Source organism: Pelodiscus sinensis, chromosome 7 (genome assembly GCF_052426305.1).
Source record: "Pelodiscus sinensis isolate ZL-2025 chromosome 7, ASM5242630v1, whole genome shotgun sequence".
NCBI lineage: Eukaryota > Metazoa > Chordata > Testudines > Trionychidae > Pelodiscus > Pelodiscus sinensis.
This window is the reverse complement of record NC_143058.1, coordinates 66,452,170-66,473,480: the sequence shown is the minus strand read 5'-3', so window position 1 is coordinate 66,473,480 and position 21,311 is coordinate 66,452,170. Positions and strand designations below refer to the sequence as shown.

Genomic DNA, 21,311 nt, shown 5'->3' with positions numbered 1-21,311 from the left:
AAAGTCATAGACACCCTTCATGAGCCTTCTCTCATTGAGTGGTGGGAGCGTGTAGAGCCTCTGCAGGGTTTTAGGAAGGTCCATGGGCATGTGTGTTTTTTTTAAAGGTATCTGATCCAAAGCCCGCTGAAGAAATTGGCAGTTCCACTAGCTTCAGTAGTTTCTGGCTTTAAAGTGGCCATTAGTGCTAAAATGGGGAGTTTAATTATACCCTCAGGGCAAGAATAAATATGTACTTAAGAAAGAACATGAGTTCCTAGCCATGGAGGGTAAGCAACTCAAAGCAAACAGTTTTAAAAGCTTGTTAGGCATCAAGCGTTTTGGGGTGGGTGTGCGTGTGTGTGTGGGGGGGAGGGGGTTATGCAAAAGTTTGTAAAAAGACGACAAACTGACATAGCAAGAAATGTAAAAATGATTTTTGTCTTGTTTTAATTGACTGTTAACCAATGTATACCATCTCTTGCAAGGGAGGGTATAGCAAAGATTTTGCTGTAAAGATTGCTACTGGGAAAAGAGAATTCTGCATCTTTGCTTATGGGACAAAAAACAGACTTTAAAAAAATAACCAGCAGGAAAATCCTTAATGTTGTTTTTGGCTTCCCTTTCCCTGATCATCATCAAACGCAACCGCTGAATCGTGTTTGGAGCAGCTTGAATTTAGGCAGCTCATCCTGAAGAATGGGTTGCTCCTACAGAACATCTGGAAATGACTCAATCAGTAGTGTTTGAATAAATTTCTGTTTGTATTCTGGGGAACCTTGAATCCTGTGCTTCTTGCTTAGGAAAAAAATGCCACTGACAATTTGCTGTTGCAGAGTGGATCTCGGTGTGATTCTGGGGATACAAGCCACAGACATTCAGTACTTGTTTATTAGACAAGCGCTGTGGCATTTTTTGTCCTTTAAATGGTGCCTTTCAGAAAAGCAAATAACTGGGCAACATCAAATCACGTTTTTAAAATGGCAGCTTCATTACTGAATAGCAAAATCTTTTCTTGGTTGTTTCAGGCCAAAATGTGTAGAAAGGAGGCAGCACCATGTGTAATATCTCACATCTTTGTAAAAGCAAGGAGTCCTGTGGCACCTTAAAGACTAAAAGATGCATCTGACAAAGTGGTTTTTACCCACAAAAGTTTATACACAAATACATCTCGTTAGCCTTCAAGGTACCACTGGAATCCTTGTCCGTTATTTGTTGCATCTAGATCAGGTGCTACTTTATATTTAAATCCTAGAACCATAGGACAGGAAGGGACCTTGAGTAGGCGTCTAGTCCAGTCCCCTGAACCCAAGGAAGGGCTAAGTATTGTCTAGACCATGGGTTCCCAAACTGGGGGAAGGGGGCGTGAAGAAGTTCGGGGGGGGGGGAGGGGGGGGAGGAGGCGCAAGGCGATTTTTTTTTTCCCCCTCAAGTTTTGCTGCTATTATGGGGGATGAGGGGGCGTGAGGGTTTCTCAAAAAATCAAAAAGGGGGCGGGATGCCGAAAAGTTTGGGAACCACTGGCATCCCTCACAGGTGCTTGTCTCACAGGCTCTTTAACATCTCCACTGACTGACTGCTCTGTCATTTTCATCACTGTCTGTTTGGACAACAGTTTAAATTGCCAGCCACTGGAGAAAGGATCCTTTTAATGTCTGCTTGTGGCATTCCTCCATTTGTGTCTTTAAATGCAGGCAGCAGTCTTGCTAGAGCCTGTAGAAATGGGCCTGTGACCAGGACATGAAGATCCGGACATGAAGATCCGGTCATGTTTGTGCAGAAGCGCAGTGCTAGGAATGGAAAATGGCAACCCAAATGCTGATGTGTCTCCAGAGATCATGAAAATGGTCAATAGACAGGCCCTTACTCAGAGAGGAAGCAACCTTTCCAAAGGGTTCTTGCTGAGAAGGGCTCTGCTCAAAAGCAGAGGGTATGGAAGCATTTTAAAAAAATCCTGGTGTCTCCTAAAAGAAAAAAGCCTGAATTCTACTTTAAGGCAGGGACAGGTAGAAAGGAATTCAGACAGAACCCTTTCTGGGGAGTGCAAAATGGGGCAGGCTGTTAAAGGGCCATGAGCTATTCTTATAGCTGAAAAGAGAAATGTGGTGATGTCGTGGGGCAGTACTGAGAGAGAGAGACCGACCCACTAATTCAAAGGGAACAGATGTTGGAGGGAAGGGTGACCCTGGGTTTCCCGGATACAGGCCTGTTGAACCCATCCATAATTTCAGTGCTGTCTGGCAGTCATGACTGTTCCCCAGAGTCTCTTCTGCTTCAAAAGCAAGCCTGTTTTTTGGGGGGTTCCCCCTCCTTCCTGCTGAAAGAACTCTTCAATTGAAATTGGGGGTGGCGTTTTCAGGCAAATGAGCATCTAAAAATGGAAGAGGGAAAAATCCATGGGCTGCCCTCTTCCTGTGGTCTTACAGGGAAGCACTTGTACGTGGGGTCTTTCGTTTGGGCCAGATGTTGTTGTTCCTCAGTGTGGGCCCTCGCAGATGTTCAGCAGCTGTATTTTCCCCTTTCCTTCTACCCGGGGGGCACCAGAATCCCCTGACTCCTGATGAATTATTGTGGGGAGTTCTCTGACCTGTACTATGCAGAAGATCAGAATAGATTGACCCCCGATGTGTGGTATGGCAAGCCGGCTGGACTGGCGCGCCTTCTCCCCCTGCCTGGGCCACGAGTTAACCTGTAGCTGGTAAGCATCACCCATTAACCATTCACATCCCTAGTCAGAGCCATGAGCAGGACACTGGGCCTCAGCAAGCACGTGTGGGTCAGCTGTGTGGCAAACTTCACACCATGTGCAACTTCTCACTTGCTAGTCGGGATGCCAGCCGCTTCGCTGACCACATGAGCCGAGGCAAAGAATTGGGCCCGTGGCTTTCCACCATCTGCAATCAGCATTGTTCCCTTTGGGGATACTGATGGATTTTCTATAAACTGAAGTGAGACTTGCGTGTGAAGGAGAATCAGTAAGTTAATGGGGGGGGCGAGGGGTAAGGAGGGGTGAGATGTCTGATTCTGCAGACAGCTTGGTGTTTGCTATTGTCACTCCATAGCAGCCAAAGCTTTGGCCCGAGTTCTCCTCCCCTTTTGCTCAGATGCTATTTTCCTCCCAGCGAGGATTGGAAATGGGATTCTCTGCCTTTCTGAGGTGGGATGCAAATCCCAGGTCTCTAGCTGGATTTTCAATGGGTTTGCCTTGGCAAGACTTTGAAATAGCAGCATTTGAATACAAAGCGGGCGCTGGGCGGTGCCCAAGCTAGCTAGTCTCTTGGCTGGCTGGAAGTGTCTCCGAGGTTAATGAATACTTGGAAGGCCATTTTCAAGATAGTGCTTTCAAGCAGTGGTAAGAATAGTACCTCCATGGCCAGGCTTCAGAGCAACATGCCCCGATGTGAGTGGAAATGGGACTGCTGAATGGGAGTGTTAGTTATGAGGCGACTCAACGTGATTTTGCTGCCTTGCATTGGGTGGAGGGGAGGTAGTGAGCATCACTACAGAAGCCGAATGCAGGATTAAGGGCCATTGTGACCCTACTAATCCCGGCAGGGGCGGCAGCCAGTGTCTGTGGGATTGAATTGTTTGGATGAGTTGTGCAAAGGCCAGAGAAGATCCAGAGCACTTGCAGTTAGTACTGTGGCTGCGCTAGCTGCCCTGAGCAGCCCCTGCCGCACTGTGGGCGCTGCCTGAGGCATGTGCGTTGTTGCTAATGGACTCTCAGATGTAGGTGCATGAGGATGAACCATTCAGCTGCTGTGAACGTGTCTGGTGCCAGCAAATCTTCCTGTTCATCTCCTATTTCTCACCTGTCCGTCTAGTCTCTCTCACATGGCTGGCCAGTGTGGTGGCCTCTGTGATGCTCCGTTAAGCTCTTGTTGACGCTCTTCTCCATCCTTTTCCTTTGCTCGTTCATGCCCATCTTGTCTGCAGACCACCTGCTTCGCAGGCCCTCGCTGTTCCTCAGGAGTCGACAGGCTTGCGTCGTGCTAGGGACTGAAGGCGAAGGAGGCTGGCTGCAGCACAAGGGCTAGCTCTGAGCTGGAGGTGTGATTCCCTGCTCCCTTGCAGCGTGCCCAAGTATAATGGGTGTAAAACTCGTCCCTTCTCTGCTGGGAGCATCGTGCGTCCCCTGCAGTCCCCCCGCTCCCGTGTGATGGCCATGGAGAATGGGTGCTTATGTAGAGAGCCCGTTGCCATTCGCACTTGGGATTCACCCCAAGGGTTGGAGTTGCCTTCGTTGGCTCTGGATTCCCAGCCGTATGGCCTGAAGCAGTGCTCAGGCACAGCCCCCATGGGACGTGGCCTGGTTTTAGTACCAGTCCCACTCTGGGCATCAGAGGTTTTTGTTCTGTTCATCTTTTTAAACTAGCAACTTCTTTTGCTTATTGCTTCATTCCCTTCAGTGTTCTGCAGAATGGGCGGGGTGGGGACCAGCCTGGCTTGCTGGGAGCAGAAGCAGAGTGGCTTGCTGCAGGGTTGGCAAAGGCCTGTGTAGTTCCTGTGTTTGTACCTATCAAATTAACCCCAGTCGGCGAGGGAGCACAGCAGAAACTTGTGTTCAAGCACAATTAGGGACTCAGTTGTGCTACTCAACGCCAGGCCTCCTTTCTTCCCAGCTGAGTCGCAGCAGAGAGGATCAGGGAGTCAGAGCCCTCAGCATCTTTTCAGCCTTTGGGCCCTGAAAAGGTGAAGAGAACCTGCCTGTGTTGGGGTGAAACACAGAAATCCCCTTTGGGTTTTCTCCCCAGCATGCTGCTCATGCCGCTGACACCGGCCTTCCTGCCCTCTGGGGCTTCCCGTCACCCTGCCCTGCTGGGTCAGGGTCTCTCCCAGTCACAGCGCAGAGCTGGGGTCACCACCCCCCTGCAGAGCAGCAGACACTGAACCAGCTCAGCTCTGGGAAGGCTCAGCACCCAGGAAACCAAAACCCCAAATCCTCCTTCCTCTGTATGCAAGTTCTACACAGCAAGATCATAAAGATGTTCACCAACTTTAACAATGAAAGAGATGCAGAGTGGTTCTACCCCCGCCCCTCTAAAAAAAATTTACACTGGGCTTGATAATAAACAAAGGTGTTTTTAAGTATAAAAAAGTAGGATGTAAGTGATTGCAAGTGAGAACAGTCAGATCAAAGTATGTTACTAAGTTAAAATAAGCAAGCGTTCTGCTCCACTAAGAAACATGTTACATGCACATTCTTACCCTAAACAGTTGCTCCTATCTCAGATAAAATGCCTCAAGTCAGAGTTGTTGATCTTCACTCTGGCCTGTGTCTGCAGCTTTTTTCAAGATTCTTTAGAGTCCTTTCAGGTTTCTTCATGTGTATCCTCCTAGGGTGGGCGAGGCAGTTTCAAAGGCCAGCTGAAAACAAAGACCTGACTGCTTTCCATTCCTTAGACATTCCAAGGCAGGAACCCTTTGTTCAATCACTCCATCCCCGTGGGAAAGTACTAGACTGAAGATGGATTCCACTACCAGGAGGCATGGGCACATGTCCTCCGGGGACCAACCCCAGTTTGGGCTCACAGGAAGACTAAAACCATTCATGGGTTGTTGGCTTGAGTACTGAGCCATTAAGTTCCTAATACATCATAAATGGCCCTCATTAGCACATTGAGAATTAAAACCAGATCCATATGTCTAACTTCACACACAAGAATGATACATGCACAAAAATGGGATACGCAGATTACATGACCAGCTTTGTGGAAAGCATTTTCAAGTTATGCATATTCATAAGCCAATTTCATAAAGCATGCCCTCCTACACCAGGTACCTTGGGCTCTGTCACCCCCTAGTGCTGTGACAAGCACAGTGTGCCTGTGGAGGGGCTGGGCTGCAAGAGGGGATAGATTGCTCTTGCTTCTGATGCTGTGGTCTGTGTTTGCTGGGTGCAGCTGGCCTGTCCAAGGGTCGCTGCACAGAGGAGACTGTGTAGAGAGCAGTCACGGCTGAGATTGGGGGGAGGAGGGAGTGAGTGAACTTCTCACGTTCACACCTGTTCAGTGCACTGTCTTTGTGCTTGAACCATTTTGTTTGCCTCGTGCCTCCCATCCCGTTTTTGGAAACTGTCAAAAACACTGGTTCCAGTTCCTGTTGCACTGGCCTTGAATTTTCTTCTTAGGAAACGATGGCACTGACCAATATTCTTAATACAGCATTGTCACTCCAGACCTTGGGCTAGGCCATTGACGGCAGGACACACCAGTGTTTTCCTGTGGTTCATTCCTCTCCTATCTGAGCCTTTTTATAACCCTTCTAAAGTTTTACATCCCTTAATCTCTTACTGTGTTTGCTTATCGGCAGCGTTGATTGCTTCTCTTGTTGATCCAGGAACACAGCATCAGCTCTGGTGTGATTCCATAGACACAGCTGGATTGCTCCTGCCTCTGCCGGCTACAGGGCATGACAATGCTGGCATTCCCAAGCTGCTTTCTAGAGTCAAAGGGCAGGCGCAGGAGCCTTTTAAGTGATAAATGTATGTGTGGGTCTCTGGAAACTTCGCCCTGAGAGAGGTGGGAGTTTAAGATTAGGAACTAGACATTGCTCTTCTCTCTTTGTAGGGTGCTGGATGGAGTTACAGGGGTTGACTATGTAAAGGAAACAAATCTTTTGGGAAGTATTTTATGAATTGTAACACATGCACATACCTGACTATTAAAGTTAAAATGCTGCTGCGGGTTGCTACCACTTCACCTCTCAGCCTGTCTGTCGCATTTCGGTATTCACAGTAATGTTGAGTTGAGAGCCCTGTGAAAATTCTTTGCCATGTGTCTGTGGGGAGCTCTGAAACCACAACCTTCACCCTGCCTGTCTGGAAACATCTGCCTTTTATCCCAAGGACGCAGAGCACCCAATGAATCTGAAAGGCAGCAAACATTAAAACCGAGCAAAGGAAATTAATATTTATGCAACCTTGGGGACTCATTGCCACAAGAGGTTCCTGAGGTCAGAGGAGAGGAGTAATTACATGCTGGTGGATGTTCTCATCTGAAGTTGTTTTTTTAATTGTGTAAATAAGGGGTAAAACTCGCTCCTACTTCAGAACACACACCTGTCACTAACTTCCTGAGTCTCTGATGAAATATTCCCCATAGGTAGGTAATTGTCCATGAATGGGTTATTGCAAAAATCTCTGAAACATCTCATATTGGCCAGCATGCTGGACTAGATGGAGCACAGACTTGGTTTGGGCTGGTATTTCTTTGTTCCATAAGAACCAATGCAAAGTACTCCATTTAGCAAGGAACAATCAGTTGAAACGAGTGCCTAGGAAGTACTGTGGAAAGGGATCTGGGGGTCCACAAGCCAAATGAGTCAGCAGTGTGACACTTACAAAACATCATTCTGGGATGTATTCACAGGGGTGTTGTAAGCAACATGTGAAGTAATTCTTCCCCTCTACTCTGCTGATTGGGCCTCAACTGGAGTATTGTGGGAAGACTGAAAATATTTGGTTTGTTTAGTTTGGAGAAGAGGGGACTTAGAGCGGACATAAGATTTTTCAAGTACATAAGTTTATGAGGAGAGTGATAAATTGTTCTCAGCCTCTGAGGAGAGCACAAGAAACAATGGGCTGAAACTGCATCAAGGGAGTTTTAGTTTAGACATTAGGAAAAAGTTCCTGCCTGTCAGGGTGGTGAAGCACTGCAATACATTGCCCAGGGAGTTTGTGGAATCTCTATCACTGGAGATTTTTAAGAGTAGGTTAAACAGATGCTTGATATGGGTGAGGCTGATAATACTTAGTCCTGCCATGAATGCAGGGGACTGGACTAGATGTGCCCTCGAGGTCCTGTTCAAACCTGTGATTCTGTGTTCTGATCATTACTGTGTAAGCCCTTAATTTCTTAGGCCAGCTGGAAACTCTTGCTTGACACTTGTAGGTCTGTTTCTGCGGGTTGCATCCCTTTTTGCTCAGTCCTGTGCAGTATCAGGTTATGGGTACATGCTGCTGAGTCTTTCACTGGAATTCTGGATTCCTTCAGTATTTGGTTCCATACTGGTTAAAGTATGGCGAGGTAGCTGAGGCAGAAAACTTCCCACTCCAGGGGGCCCTAACTGCAGTGCCCCCAGAGAAGGGTTTCAGGAATGGCAGGTCTTAAATCCGTGAACTCTCCTCTTTCCAGGGATTAGAGGCTGTCTGAAGAACTGAAAGGTGGGGTGTGCAGAAGGAAAGCAGCATGACTGCTTCCATCACACCACCTATGTCTCTGACCTGCCCATACAGCTGGCTGGCACTGGCATCAGATCTGTGCTTGCTTTTCCCCATGCTGGCATGCGGCTCTTGGCTGGCAGATGTTCTAGTTATTAACAAGTGCCTGGGTGCATTGATTCTGTGTGTCCCCTTTTCTCTGTAGCAAAAGCCCTGTTCTGTTCTTCTCTGGTTGTTATCCCTCCCAAGGTATATTGACCATCTTGAGTTAATTGTGTTTATCATGGGCTGCTGTTTTTCTCAGTTCCTATAGGCTTACACTGCAGCATGGAGCAAAATATTTCATGTGTGTGCCTGGCAGGTCTGGCTGGGACTCCCAGGCCTGCCTCTGAAGTGGAGGCAGGGTGCTTTATCCGCTTAAGGATATAATTCTTCCTGCTGGTCCAGTGACCCTGTTTCACCACCTGTCATATGGGGGAGGGGAGCTAATGCTGCACTGAAGAGATTTTCCTGCATACTCAGACAGGGCTGTGTGGCTAGAAAGGGACATGTCAGTTTACATTGCTGAGGGGGTTTGAATGACGGGCTCAGAGATGGGGCAGCTGAGTTGGGTTTTGGTAGGGAAGGTCTTGGCTTCCTTCTTTCATAGGCTTTATCACTGCCACGATTGAGAGCAAAGAATGAAGCCTGGCCATCGCTGTAATGAGTTGTCACTGGTCTCAGCGGTCTGGCCTGGCAACAGCTCAGGAGTACGCTGTTGATGGCTGTGGGGGGGGAAACCTGTGAGTGTGCTCTGACCTTGGCCTGGTTTGCTCTGTCATCTGTCAGGCCCTGCTGAAAATGGACTGCCAGGGGCTGGTGGTGAGGCTCATTCAGGACTTTGTGCTCCTGACCACAGCGGTGGAAGTGGCGCAGCGCTGGAGGGAGCTGGCAGAGAAACTAGCCAAGGTCTCCAAGCAGCAGATGGATGCCTATGAAGCCCCCCACCGAGACAAGACTGGAGTGGTGGACAGTGAGGTGAGACTAGATTGGACATGACCTTAAAGTCCTGCTGTGTGCCTGGCTGTGTCCCATGGCCTGGAAGCCAGTGCTGAGGGCTGGTTGATCCGCCTGTGTGGACGTCTTGGCTGAGGTGTCCGCAAATGATGCCCCTTTGGTGATGGGAGCCTTAGTCACATTCCCTTCAATTACGAGATGGAGCTGCCTGAAAGCAGCCTCTGCAGGAGAACCTCCATTGAGCCTCGAGTCTGAGCAACTGTGCTGCAGGGGGAGTGAGGATTTCCTTGTCTTCACAGCTGTCTAACGGCCCCTTTCCGAAAGGGGAGCAGAGCACAGTATGTTTCTGCTGACCGCTTGTGATGATTGACACTTTGTGTGTGACAGACACACATGCACAGTGTCAGTCATCACAAGTGGAAACCTTGGGTGTGTGGTTGAGTGACTCCCTCTCTGTCTCCTCTCTAGGAGTGGAGCAGTGAGCCTGCCAGGGTAGGCTTGGTAGCTATATTTCTTGGGGTGGGCCAGAGGACGGTCAGTTTCAATCACCTCTCTGCTGCTGTTCTAAAAATAAATAGCATGTCCATGACCGACGGAAATCCTGGGGCCCTTCCGGTTTGAGTAACTGTTTCTCCAGCCCTCTGATCTTTACTGGAGTTGAATTTTCCCCAAACCAGTGGCCTTTGTGGGGATCACTGTTCACATTCTGTCGGGGTAAATCAAGACCCATGTTCTGGGGTGGGCGCTGAGCACTGCAGGGCTCCGACAGTTGTCCTCCTCTTTCCCCCGGCTCAGCTCTGCACAACCTGGCTGAGTGTGCGGCTGGGAAGCCTTGCTACTCGAGTATCGGGAGCTGGTGAGCAAACAGCCTGAATCTGGACTTGGGTCCTGATTCAGCAAAAGGCCTGCTGAGCCTCATTGAAGTTGATGGCATTTACCTCTTGCAAGTCCCTTGCTGATTAGTTAGGGCCCTGCCAAATTCACAGCCATAAAAATGCATCTCTGACTCTGAAATCTGGCCTGTCCTCGTGAGAGCTGCTAGTTTGTGTGGTTTTTCCCCTCTCCTTATACTGATTTCATGGGGAAGAGCAGCATCTCTCAAATTGGGGGGTCCTGGAGCAGCAGGGTTATTTTAAGGGGGGTTGCAATATTGCTATCCTTACTTCTGCACTTCATACCTGGGGGAGCCAGAGAGTGGCATCTGCTGACTGGGAACCCAGCTGTGAAGGCAGCGCCACCCCCAGTGGCAGCCAAGAAGTAAGGGTAGCAATATGTCTTCCCCATTCCTTTTTGCATCAGGACCCCTAAAATTATAACACTGTGAAATTTCATATGTGAATAGCTGAAATCATGACATTGACAACTTTTAAAATCCAAAATGGAGGGTGAATTTGGTAGGGCCCTAGGAATAGGGATGGAGATAAGCGCTTTACAGAGGTAGGGCCTGAATGGGCAACTATCACGACCCAGTAACAGTTCTGCTTGGCTTTGCTTTCTCTTTCTCTCTGGCACGGAATGCAGGCCATGTGGAAACCGGCGTATGACTTCCTGCTAACCTGGAGCAGCCAGATTGGAGACAGCTACCGGGATGTCATCCAGGAGCTGCACACAGGGCTGGATAAGATGAAGAGCCCCATCACCAAGCGCTGGAAGCATCTAACCGGGACCCTGATCCTAGTCAATTCCTTGGACATTCTCCGGGCAGCTGCCTTCAGCCCTCCAGAGCATGAAGATTTTGCCATCTGATGGCAGGAATTCCTGGCAGGTTTTAACTCTTCCTGATTTTTAGCAGAGGACAAGAAGTGGGAGGGAGCTGACAGTTTTGGAAGACCAAAGTTTGAAGGTTCGCACTGGGACTGGAATCGCACACTGAAGTGGATCCTCTTTCGAACATTCTCCCTCGTGTTGAAAGAATCAAAGCTGGCTTTCTCTGCTGGGGGCTGATACGAGTTCTACAGCTTTCTATTTGTGAATTTTAACCATTGGGGAGGGAGACCTCGCACATTTTTAGGCATTTGCAAATAAATATTTACTTTTTTAATGAGAAGCGAAGGTTGAAACCACTTTGGAAGAGTTGTTGAATTTTTAAGTTGCGGAGAAACTTTTTTTAAAAATGATCACTTCTAAAATTTACCATGAGTCATGTAAATATGTATTTAAAACAAAGCACAGTGTGAATCTCTCCTTTCCCTTCTCTCAACCTCCCCTACCCCTTGAGGCTTTTGACTGTCTATAGCGAGACTCTAAGATCACTGTTTTATATTCACCATTGCAGAAACTCTGAACCTCCTAGTGCCCTGAGAAAGTGTTACAAAGAGAAGCGGTTGTACTGTTTTTGTTCCAATAGCTTTCTGTGATCTGGATTTTTATATATACACCTTTTCTAATGTCTAGATCTGGCAATACACAATGTACCACTTCAGTTTTGAACCTGACGTGTCAGTGCTGCCTTTAGTATTCGAGCAAAGGGAGGCATCCCTCCTGCCTGCTGTTACATTTAGCATTCTGGAAGAAGCTGAAAAGATTTCTGCTTCCATGGTGTTCCCTCCGGCTCTTCCTTCTCTTGCTTCTGAGGGACATTAACCAGATAGGTGCCAGGTTCCTGGAAGGTAACCTTCCCCTCTCTTGACTGCCAAGATTTGCTTGTTACAGTTCAGAGCAATCTCGGCTGGGGACCTGCATGCTCCAGAAATGGTCAAGAGAGAACTGCGTTAAAAGTCCTTTTCCACGGGATCATGCCCAAAGCTCACTGGAGTCAGTGGGAGTTATTACTGTCTTAGGTGCCCTTTCAGTCAAGCCCTGAACATTTTAGAGCTCTGGGCCAAAGCCCATTAAAGTTGGTGGTGAAACTGCCTGTGACTTTCCTGAGCTTTGGGTTGGGTTGTTGATGCCACTGAGTTCCAGTCCACCACGTAAATACCTGTTGGTCCGAGGAACCACCAAGCTGAAATCTTGTCCTGTCTGGGGTTCCTTCACATGCGATGTCTGCGACCCTTTTTAGCAGCTGCACCCCTTTTGAGTGATCCCCTCTCCCTCTCTTTGAAATATTCTACATGGCAGAAAAGGTATCTTTGCACAGAATGAAGACGTTACTTTTAAGTGGGAAGTCAAGCTGCCACACGCATGGAAAACTGATGAAAACATTACCTATGAAAGACATTTCCGCTGGGTTGATCACCGAGAAGGGAAGTATATTTTTACTCCTTTATCTGTATATTGAGAGAGGTTGGTGAGACCTTGCTAGAAGCATTATGGTGCTGTAGTGACTGATCCGTGATCACAGGTTGCCAGGAGAAAGTGGCACGATTATTTTTTTAACTCCATTATCTAGTTCCCAGCAGGCACGGAGGCCTACAACTGGCGTTAGTCATCAATCCAGTGGGATTGCTCTGAACGGTTGAGCTGGCTTGAGTCACAGGGCTCGTCCTGCATCTGAAATAAAACTGCTCAAAGAAGTCCGCCTGGGCCCCAAGAGGTGGACATGTAAAGTATTTGTGACCCCAAGTGACTCGTGTATCAGGAAAGGCCCTGCCGGAGTCTAGCAAGAGTAGAGTGACAAGTTAGATGCATATAGTAGAAGGAAACCCCACTTCTCCAAAGAATGGAGACACAGTTTAATGGACCTTGTGCCTCTAATTTCACCTTGAAAGAATTCCCCTTAGAAACAAGTCTCACTAATGAAAAGTAGCACCTTTCACATTCTGCATTTTCTCCTCAGGGGCTTTAAGGTGTTTCCTATGCAACTCATCATAGCACAGACTCAAAACCTGGCAAGCAGTCATGCTCACCTGTGGGGTCCTCATTCTGAAAGGAACAAATCACCTTAAATAGGGTTGTTTTTTTCCTTGTGTACCAACCTGAGCGCTAGGTGGAAATGCTGGAATACCTTACGTCGCCGAAGTCTGGTGCCTTCCGACAGCATTCAGCATGCCAAAGAGAACGGGCCTGCTAATGGGTTTACACTGCCAAATGACACCATGTGCACCAGCAGAGGGCTTGCAAATGGCTGGTCAAAACACAGACTTCCGTTTTTCACTAAGCTATTGGCTTTAGCTGTTGAAAAGCCTTCTGCTGTACAAGGCCCTGACCCGGCCAGTGGATCTGAAGAGGTCTGGCCAGAGCTTGCTGAAATAAGGGCTTTCCCTAGAGATGTAGTTGGCGAGTGAGGGTCTAACACACTGCAAATGAAGACTGTGGGGAGGCTGTGTGGCTGTATCACTCTTGTAGCAAAGTTTCAGCTACAGAGCAGATGCTTTAGCCCTCTGGGAGTCTTACAAGATGGGAAATGACCAGCTAGTTTGTGTGTCCAGTTTTTCTCACTACCTCAGGTCCTGCATGCCCAGCTGAACACTTCCACAGAAACCGAAACCTGCCATTCCACACCAGCCTTGTCTGTTCTTTCCCCTACCTTGAGAATCATTTGAGCCCAAGCAGCTGCCATGTCAGCGTAATCACTGCATAATCACTGTGTTTTCCCTCCCTCTCCCCTCCTTTAACTTAAAAATCAGCCTCCTTTCACATGTTGAGTCCAGGTGTCCATTCAAATGCCTTTCACCCACCACTGGAACATGGGAGTGGACACTGCATTACTTGGGTGTGTGCAGGAATCACTTATTGTACTAACAGCTAATGTTTAAAAAAAATCATTGGGAAAAATATTACAATTAAAGCTGCTGTTTGAACACTCCTGCGAGGTCTCGATATGCTCTGTTTCCTGGGAAGTTGCTTGAGTCATAGGACTATTTTAGTACATGGAAATATCTCTCTAGGTTTCCACTAAATGATCTTATCCCCCCAGTGACTGGTTGACCCATAACCCCCCCCCCCCCCCCCCCCCGGGGCTTGCCTTACAGACACAAAATCAATGGCTAGAAAACTGCCCTTGAAGCTTTGTGCTTTCGTCAAATTCTCAGATAAATTCTACTTCCCTCTTCAAAAACAACTCCTCACAATCAAAGCAGGGCTACAACTTTACAGGCAAATATCTGCATAGGTTTAATTTTTTTTCCCAAGCTTTAAAATCATTTGCACTTCTCCAGCCCCAAGATGGTATTTGCATTTAAATACTAGGCAAGTCTAAAACATTTTACTTTTAAAAAATGAAAGGTAGTTTGTCTGGCTGAGAAATGACCGTATGTGTTGCAGTATTTTGTCAGACGTTTTTATTACTTGGCTGCTTCTCTTGCATTTTTCTGGCTGGAGAAAATGAGCAGGTAATTAATCATTGGTTGGAATATTCCTAAAAAGCGCCCAAGAGGACTGCACATGTTTTAACTAACTAACTAACTAAATAAATAAATAAAATCAAAACAGAGCAATTCCTCAAGGTTCACCTTCGTTAGTGTTAACTTATCCAGGATCATTGGTTGTGACATCAAGGATAGAACAGCTTCCCATTTCCGACCTTCGTGTTGTAAGATGGTTAATATAAGAAAGCTGGTGAGCTCATCATCTGGCCAAATTTGAGCCTGGTGTAAGCATTTGCAGAACTTTTTGGATATAGGAAGTGACCTTGTGCTGTGTTCTGGAACCTGGACTATCTTGATAGTGACTTCTGATGGCAAGTGCATTGGATTCAGCCTGAGTTGGATTCAGCCTGCTGTGCTAGATGGCATGTGACTGCAGAGGGTCATGCACCCAGTAAAGCCCACCCCACCTTCGGCTCAACTTTGCACGAATGGCAGATGTTGCTGATGAGTCCCAGTATTGGGCATATGCCAACACAGTGCCATCTAGGAGTCCCTTGCTTAGCACCAGCTTGTTAGGCCTACTTCTAAAGAGTTTCCCAGTGTTCTGCCTTGCATTGCGGCCCGAGCAATATCGGAGGCGCCTAAAACCCCAGCTCCTAGAGTCAGATGATCATATGAGAATCTGTTTACCTCTTCACTGAAATGAAACAGTTGGGCACTTAGTGTTTCTGTTTCTCAGCCCAAGGGGGAAATCTTGAAAATGTGATCACTACAGGTGCCAAAGCCAGCTGGCAAATGAAAAGAACCCACATCTTTTTGTCAATCTCACAATCTTTAAGCCAAATTTAGGGTTTGGGTGGGGGGAAGAGGGAGGCTGGACTCATGAGCTAGAATAATTGGTATTTGTTGGTGGGTGTTGGCAATGGAGAGGCAGGGATATTTAATATACCCCCCCCCCCCCAGCTTCCTGTGAGCATTAATTCCCCAAATCCAGCTGCTGCAAATCGAAGGCTTTGCAAAGCCACAACTCAGTTGAAATGTTTGCAAGATGACCCTGTATGTTGGGTCCAGCTCTGTTTGTTTGGCTGACCCTTCCTTGGCCATGACTTTGAGGGAGCATACCTTCCAAGAGCTAGCGGGACCTCAGCAAAACTGAACAGTTCTAGGCCACAGGAAAACTCACCCCGTCCATGTAAGACATCCACTTACATGAGGCTGTGAGGTCCGAGCTGGCAGAATGCATTAACAGGTTATAAAGGCCAGATTTCCGGTGGTAACTGTTTGCACTTGGCTACATCCTGACATCTGGGGGTACGCATTGGGTACGTTCTCTGTTCTCCCTGTGAGCATCACTCCTGAGCTTTTACTGATGTTCCCACTGCAGAGCCCCGGAGGCTCAGGGGTGATGCCTGGGGCTCACACAGGTGTCCACAATGGCATGAGATGAAGGCAGTGGCAATGCAGTAGGGCACAGTCTCTATTGTTGGGGAGGTAAGAGGGATGAGAGATGATAGGTGGTCAGATTACGTGACAGTGGACCCTTCTGGCCTTCAAATCTAGGACTAAACAAGAACTTGAGAAAATTAGGAAAATGAGTACAGTGCCCTGCCTCCGAAATACAAAGCACCATGCTCCACAACTTCCCCTCTGGGCTATTTTGCACCAGCAGCCGGCCAGATGAGAGTGCAGGGGAGCCCTGAGTTGGCATGAAGTGGTGTAGCTGGCTCCTGCATTGAATGCCCTCCCACACCACAGCACTGTGGTCTGCTGGGGTGAGGTTGTGGCTCACTACACTGCTTCCCAATGGGAATTCGGTCCTGGGGCATGAGCAGCCCTGGGTCTGTTCTACTGTGTGCTGGTGAGTTGAAGTGCAAAAGCACTGTGGGAATCAGGAGGTATCTGGGCACCGGAGAGCAATGTAGTATGGAAACAGTGTTCCCACAGAGGGCCCCATGCTGCTGTCATCTTGCTTGGATTGCTGCACTTTTTCTTCCGTTCTACGACCATCTGTGAGCACCTAGTTACTTCCTTACTGTCGTCTTCCATCTCTCATGAGAGTCCCCTGATTATGGACAAGGGCTGGAAAAATTGATGTAGGTTCCTGGTCCACAGCCTTAGAGAGTTATCTGTTCCATGTGAGTAGCTCTCCATCACAAGTTTCTCTGGCTCTTTTATAGCTTAACTTCCAAGGAATTGTTTGCTATTTTTTCCCCCTCAGGACCTATCATAGGAGCTAAATGGAATTTCACAACTTTCTTCTCTACTTAAGCCATCAAAATGATTCTTACATCATTTTTCATCTTCTCCAAAGGATTGAAGAACCTATTTGGGGGTGGAGGAGAAGGGAGAGATTTGGTCCCCATTAGGTTATCAGTGTTCCTAGAAAAACCTACATCTCTGAAAAGCCGGCTGTCCTCCACAGTTTCTGGCCACTGGAAGTCCAGCCCTCCAAGAACGTTTGAAATGAAACCCTGGAATTAGGGGCAAAGATCAAAGGTTCCATTATGAATGTCCATCCCCTGCCAGCTGCTATGGCCAATGATTTGCAGGTAATTTCAGTCCGCTTGCTCTGCTATTGTTTGGGATTCAAATGTCCGTTAGTCCATGTCAGGGAAACCGGGGTATCTAATCTTGCCTTCCCTCTTTGTGCTGCTGGGGTGGGCACTCCCAACCCTCACTTGAAGAGGCTGTTGGTGCTTGATCTTTATTTTTTTAAACTCAAATGCTTGAGGAATGCTGGGGATGTGAACTTGGATGCAGAAAGTCTGTCTAGTTGCCGTGCCCAGCAGTTACCCGGTGTCCTAGCCCCAGCCAACCAGAGGCAACACTCTCATTGGTGCAAGGCGGTGCTCGTCTTCCATGGGACACCCCCATCCTTTGGTACCTCCCTTTTCTGTGTGAAAGGTGCTGTTCTCCCTGCCTACCACAAGGGGGCGGTCTCCTCTCCAGCAGGACAGCTGATTTACCCTGGTGGCTGGTGCTGTCTCCATGTTTTTGAGTAGCAGCAGCCCAGAGGAAGATGATGGGGAGGGGATCCCTCTCCCTTGTGCTGAGAATGGGGGAGGGGATGGTGAGAGCCCAGTACATATTCTGCACTCACATGCTGCTATGACTGCACAGAATGCCTCTTGCAAAGCTCGAATTGGTTTTCGTTCCTGGTTGCAGCAAGGCACAGACAGATGGCCAATAATTACTAGACCATCCAACCCCCTGTCAGGGCCAGGAACTCCCTTCTTTTCTCATGGGTCCGAATGACCTAAATCAACATAATTAGCCCTGATCCTTTTGTAAAATGTGGGTTCTGTGCCTGTGAATTACCAGAGCCCATCCTCCTAGTCTGAACTGCAGCGCCCGCGGTTGATGCATGACTACGTCCCAGCCACAGCTAGGATCAAGCCTCCTTGCTCAGATAACAGGCTTTTCTGAGTTCTTTAGCAATGGTATTTTGGCAATGTCGGCTTTCACACCGTCTGTGTTACTTGACTACAAGAATCAGGGCTTGCTGAGCTGTAAATGGCCACCTGTTTTTATGGGAAATGTTGCTTGAGTGGCAGAAAACCAAAAGTTTGGATTAAATTGCAAAACATGAGGGGCAAATTAGCCGCAAGTGGTGAACAATATGATCATTACAAGGGTTATAAAAGAACCATAATAGAGTGTAACACACGTAAACATTATTCATGGAAGCACTGGAGGAAGGGACAAAAACCTGAGCTGTATGCATCTTAGAATCACCATGTTCAATGAAAGGAAGGCAAAGGGTGTGATGTAGGGAAACATTTTCCCGATGTTTCATATGAGTAAGCTTTCCTACACAGCTATTCACGCTTTGCCAAAAAAAGGAGTTTGTGAGAATTCAGCCAGAGCAAGTGAATTGCTTGGTTTTACTCTACCCAGCCTCTTTTTTTTTTTTTTTTTTTTTTTTTTAAACTCTGCTTTCCCTTATCTAGTCTGCTCAGGCCTGCAGATTTCCAAAGCATCTATGGCAGGCAACACACTCACTTTGACCTCCCTCCTCCCCCATCCCTTCCAAAAAATAAGGACCCGGAGCCTTTTTGACAAACTCTGGACACAGTGCAAGAGTAGCTCTGGAGAGCAATTAACCATGGGTTGTGCCCCACTTTGGATGCTCCCCTGCTGACCATTAATTAAAGCTTTCAGCAACTGCATTGTGAAGTTGTGTCTGGTACAGACTCAGTCTCCAGGACGCATTCTGGTCACCAGCTGCGAGGGAGAAATGAACCACAGAAGGTTGCATAGCAACAGATGCTACTTGCTTTACCAAATATGTGTCACTGGGCTCTCCTTAGTTCAGTCCCTCAGCTGAGTGGCTGGCATGGAGCACTGAAGGGACTAGGACGGGCGTGTAACTGGATTCAGAGCCTTTGTGTGTGCCAATGTCACTTCAGTAACAAAAGTGTTATGTAAAATGGCCATCGGTTGCTTAGTGCAGTAGTTATTTACTCTAAGGATTTTGATAGTGTTTTAAACTGGCATCCAGAAGGGAATATTTTCTTGCCCATTTCCACTCCTAGTCTGTGTGTCTTAGGCCAGGTCTACACTAGACCTGGAAAAGTCAGGTTAAGGCATGCAACTTGTTACATAAAATACATAGCTAGCCTTAGCTTACCTTAAGCCAAGCTTGGTGCCTTTTTCACAGAGGGAAGCTTATGGGAGCAAACACTCCCGTTGGCTTCCCTTACTCCTCATAACTGCCAGGAGTACCGGCACAGACCAGAGCCACCCTCAGTGTTCGATTTAGCGGGTCTTAACTAGGCCAACTAAATTGATCTTCTGGTGTTCGATCTGATATGTTAAATATAGACATGGCCTTAGCTAGTAAAGAGAAATCTGGGGTTGAGTGTGCATCAGGCATCTTGCAGACTGGCCAGGTGAGAGTTTCAGACTCTGTGACTACTGAGGTCCCTCAACCTTGTCCCCTAGCTGTACCATCACTTTCATTTAACCTGGGTATTGCTTGGGCTTTTTCACTATGTTGAGGGAGTGATGTGTTACTCATGGCCACTAGGACAAACCCACCATATGGTATTTTCACTGATGGTTTAAGCCAGATTTGAATCTGGGCTTCTGTGGTTGCAAAGCTAACACACCCTCCATTCTCTCGCTTCGTTCCTGGGATACATTGACTTAGGCAACGAACCGGGGGAGGTGGGGACAGGTTGCTAGTTCCCCCTGGATGTGATAGGTGGGGGCAGAGGGAGGCTGGCTGGCAGGATGTTTTTTATGAGGATACCCAAAGCTTTGGAGTGCCTTGCTCCTGATCCAAGCAGCCCAGAGAGGTAGTGCAGTCGAGGTGCTGGCTGGTGTGTAGTGGGGAAGGGTTTGAACAGGACGTGCTGCCCAGCAGAAGAGGGGAACTGACCACAAGGTGTGTCCTTGGTTCTGGAATTTTAAGCCAACAGATCCTGGGTTTGTGGCCTTATTGTTCTGCTGGCCAGAGAAGCAATGCAATAATACTTGTAACTACCGATGAACGAAAGCACGAATGTGACCTAACGTACTGTCTGGCTCCACTCCACCCTGATCTCTGGCTGCTGTGATGCCAGCGCACAAAGCCCTTTGTCTGGCAGTGGAAGTTCTGCCTCAGATGTGATGGGTGTAAACTGATCTTTGCCCTTCTGGAAGTCTGTGTCCTTCGCTCCTTGCTCTTTGGGCGCTCTGCCTTCGGCGTGCTGTTCCTGAGAGCGTGGTGACAGGTGCATGGAAGAGGATTCCCAGTGAAGTCGAGAGGAGCAGAGAAGGGGCTGTAGTTTGGTTTTGTTGGTAAAGCATGCTTTGCTCCTTCTACTCAGCAAACTCGAGTGCTGCCCCTTGGCACCAGGCTGCTAACCCCTCGCTCGTAGATTGCGCTCCTCACCTGGAGATCTGACGTCCGTAGCATCACTCCCATTTCACAGATGCACAGAGGTGTCAAGTGACTCACCCATGGTCACCTGGAAGGCCAGTGGCAAAACCCAGATCTCTTGAGCCCAGACGAGTGCTCAAGTTACTAGAGCCCTAATCTGCTTTCAGCTACACAGACCAGAGCACCCGCAGCCTCCTCACGCATCTCTGTCAGCTAAGATGTTTCCATAACCATCCAGCTCTTGGTCTGTCTGAAGTGGCTGGGGGGGGAGGGGTGTGTGAGAGCGAGAGGAAAAATTAACCAAGGCTACGTGCGAAGCAACTATGCCAATTAACCAAGGCTACGTGCGAAGCGACTACGCCAAAAATGATTGGGGTTGGCAAAACTCTCATAGTCAGCATCACGTGTCAAAATCTACTTGGAGCAATTTTTAAAAGCACCTAACACTCTAGTTGGTGCTGGGGCAGCTGGAAAAGAGATGCTGGTTTCTAATATAGACAAAGCCTTGTGCACTAGGAACTGCACTGAGAATTCAGTTAGGCTGGAAAACAGTTGTGTGATAACTTGTCATTGTAGACCTGGGTCATGTCCAGTGTTCCCTATAAGCTGAGCACTTGAGCAGCTGCCCAGGAGAGATTCAAATGCTGCCTACCTGATTAGCAGAGTGCCTAGAGCTGGCAGCATGTGTTTCTATTGGTGCACATAGGACATGTTTTGGTGAACAGAACAAAATGTATTCTGCATATGAATGGAAAAAGCTAGAGGTAACTTAAGGCACACCCACTCCAGCTAGGACTGGCAGTTCTAGAACTGTACAGACCTTTCTGCTCCCAGTACTTATAGATTCACTTGGGAAGTTTCTTTTCCTTGGCAGAACTTGACTTTGTGACGGGTCTGTGTCAGCCCCTGGCTCTCTCCAAACCTGCTCCCTTCACTATAAATAACACTCATTTGCAGGTGATAATTAATCCCTGCCTTGCATTCTGCAGTAGTCTGGTTAAGAATATCTTGCTCATTACTGTCAGGTGCGCCTGCCCTCCCAGACAGTGAGTCATCCATGCGAACTTGGAGCTGTTCTGTTGCATAACCCATAACGAGACTTGATCCTGCAGTTCCTGTT

General features: G+C 47.9%; 1 protein-coding gene across 8 annotated transcripts in view; it reads left to right on the top strand.

Moving 5' to 3' along the window:
* SH3BP4 (SH3 domain binding protein 4) overlaps positions 1 to 14,422 on the top strand; it is a 74,241-nt gene extending 59,819 nt beyond the window's left edge. For all 8 annotated transcript variants that reach the window (XM_089779979.1, XM_075934100.2, XM_075934102.2 and 5 more), the window contains 2 exons: positions 8,969 to 9,157; positions 10,658 to 14,422. In XM_089779979.1, the coding sequence (XP_089636105.1) occupies positions 8,969 to 9,157; positions 10,658 to 10,882 (414 nt within the window). In that variant the 3' untranslated portion in view covers positions 10,883 to 14,422. The remainder of the gene's footprint in view (positions 1 to 8,968; positions 9,158 to 10,657) is intronic.
* The last annotated feature ends 6,889 nt before the right edge of the window (positions 14,423 to 21,311 follow it).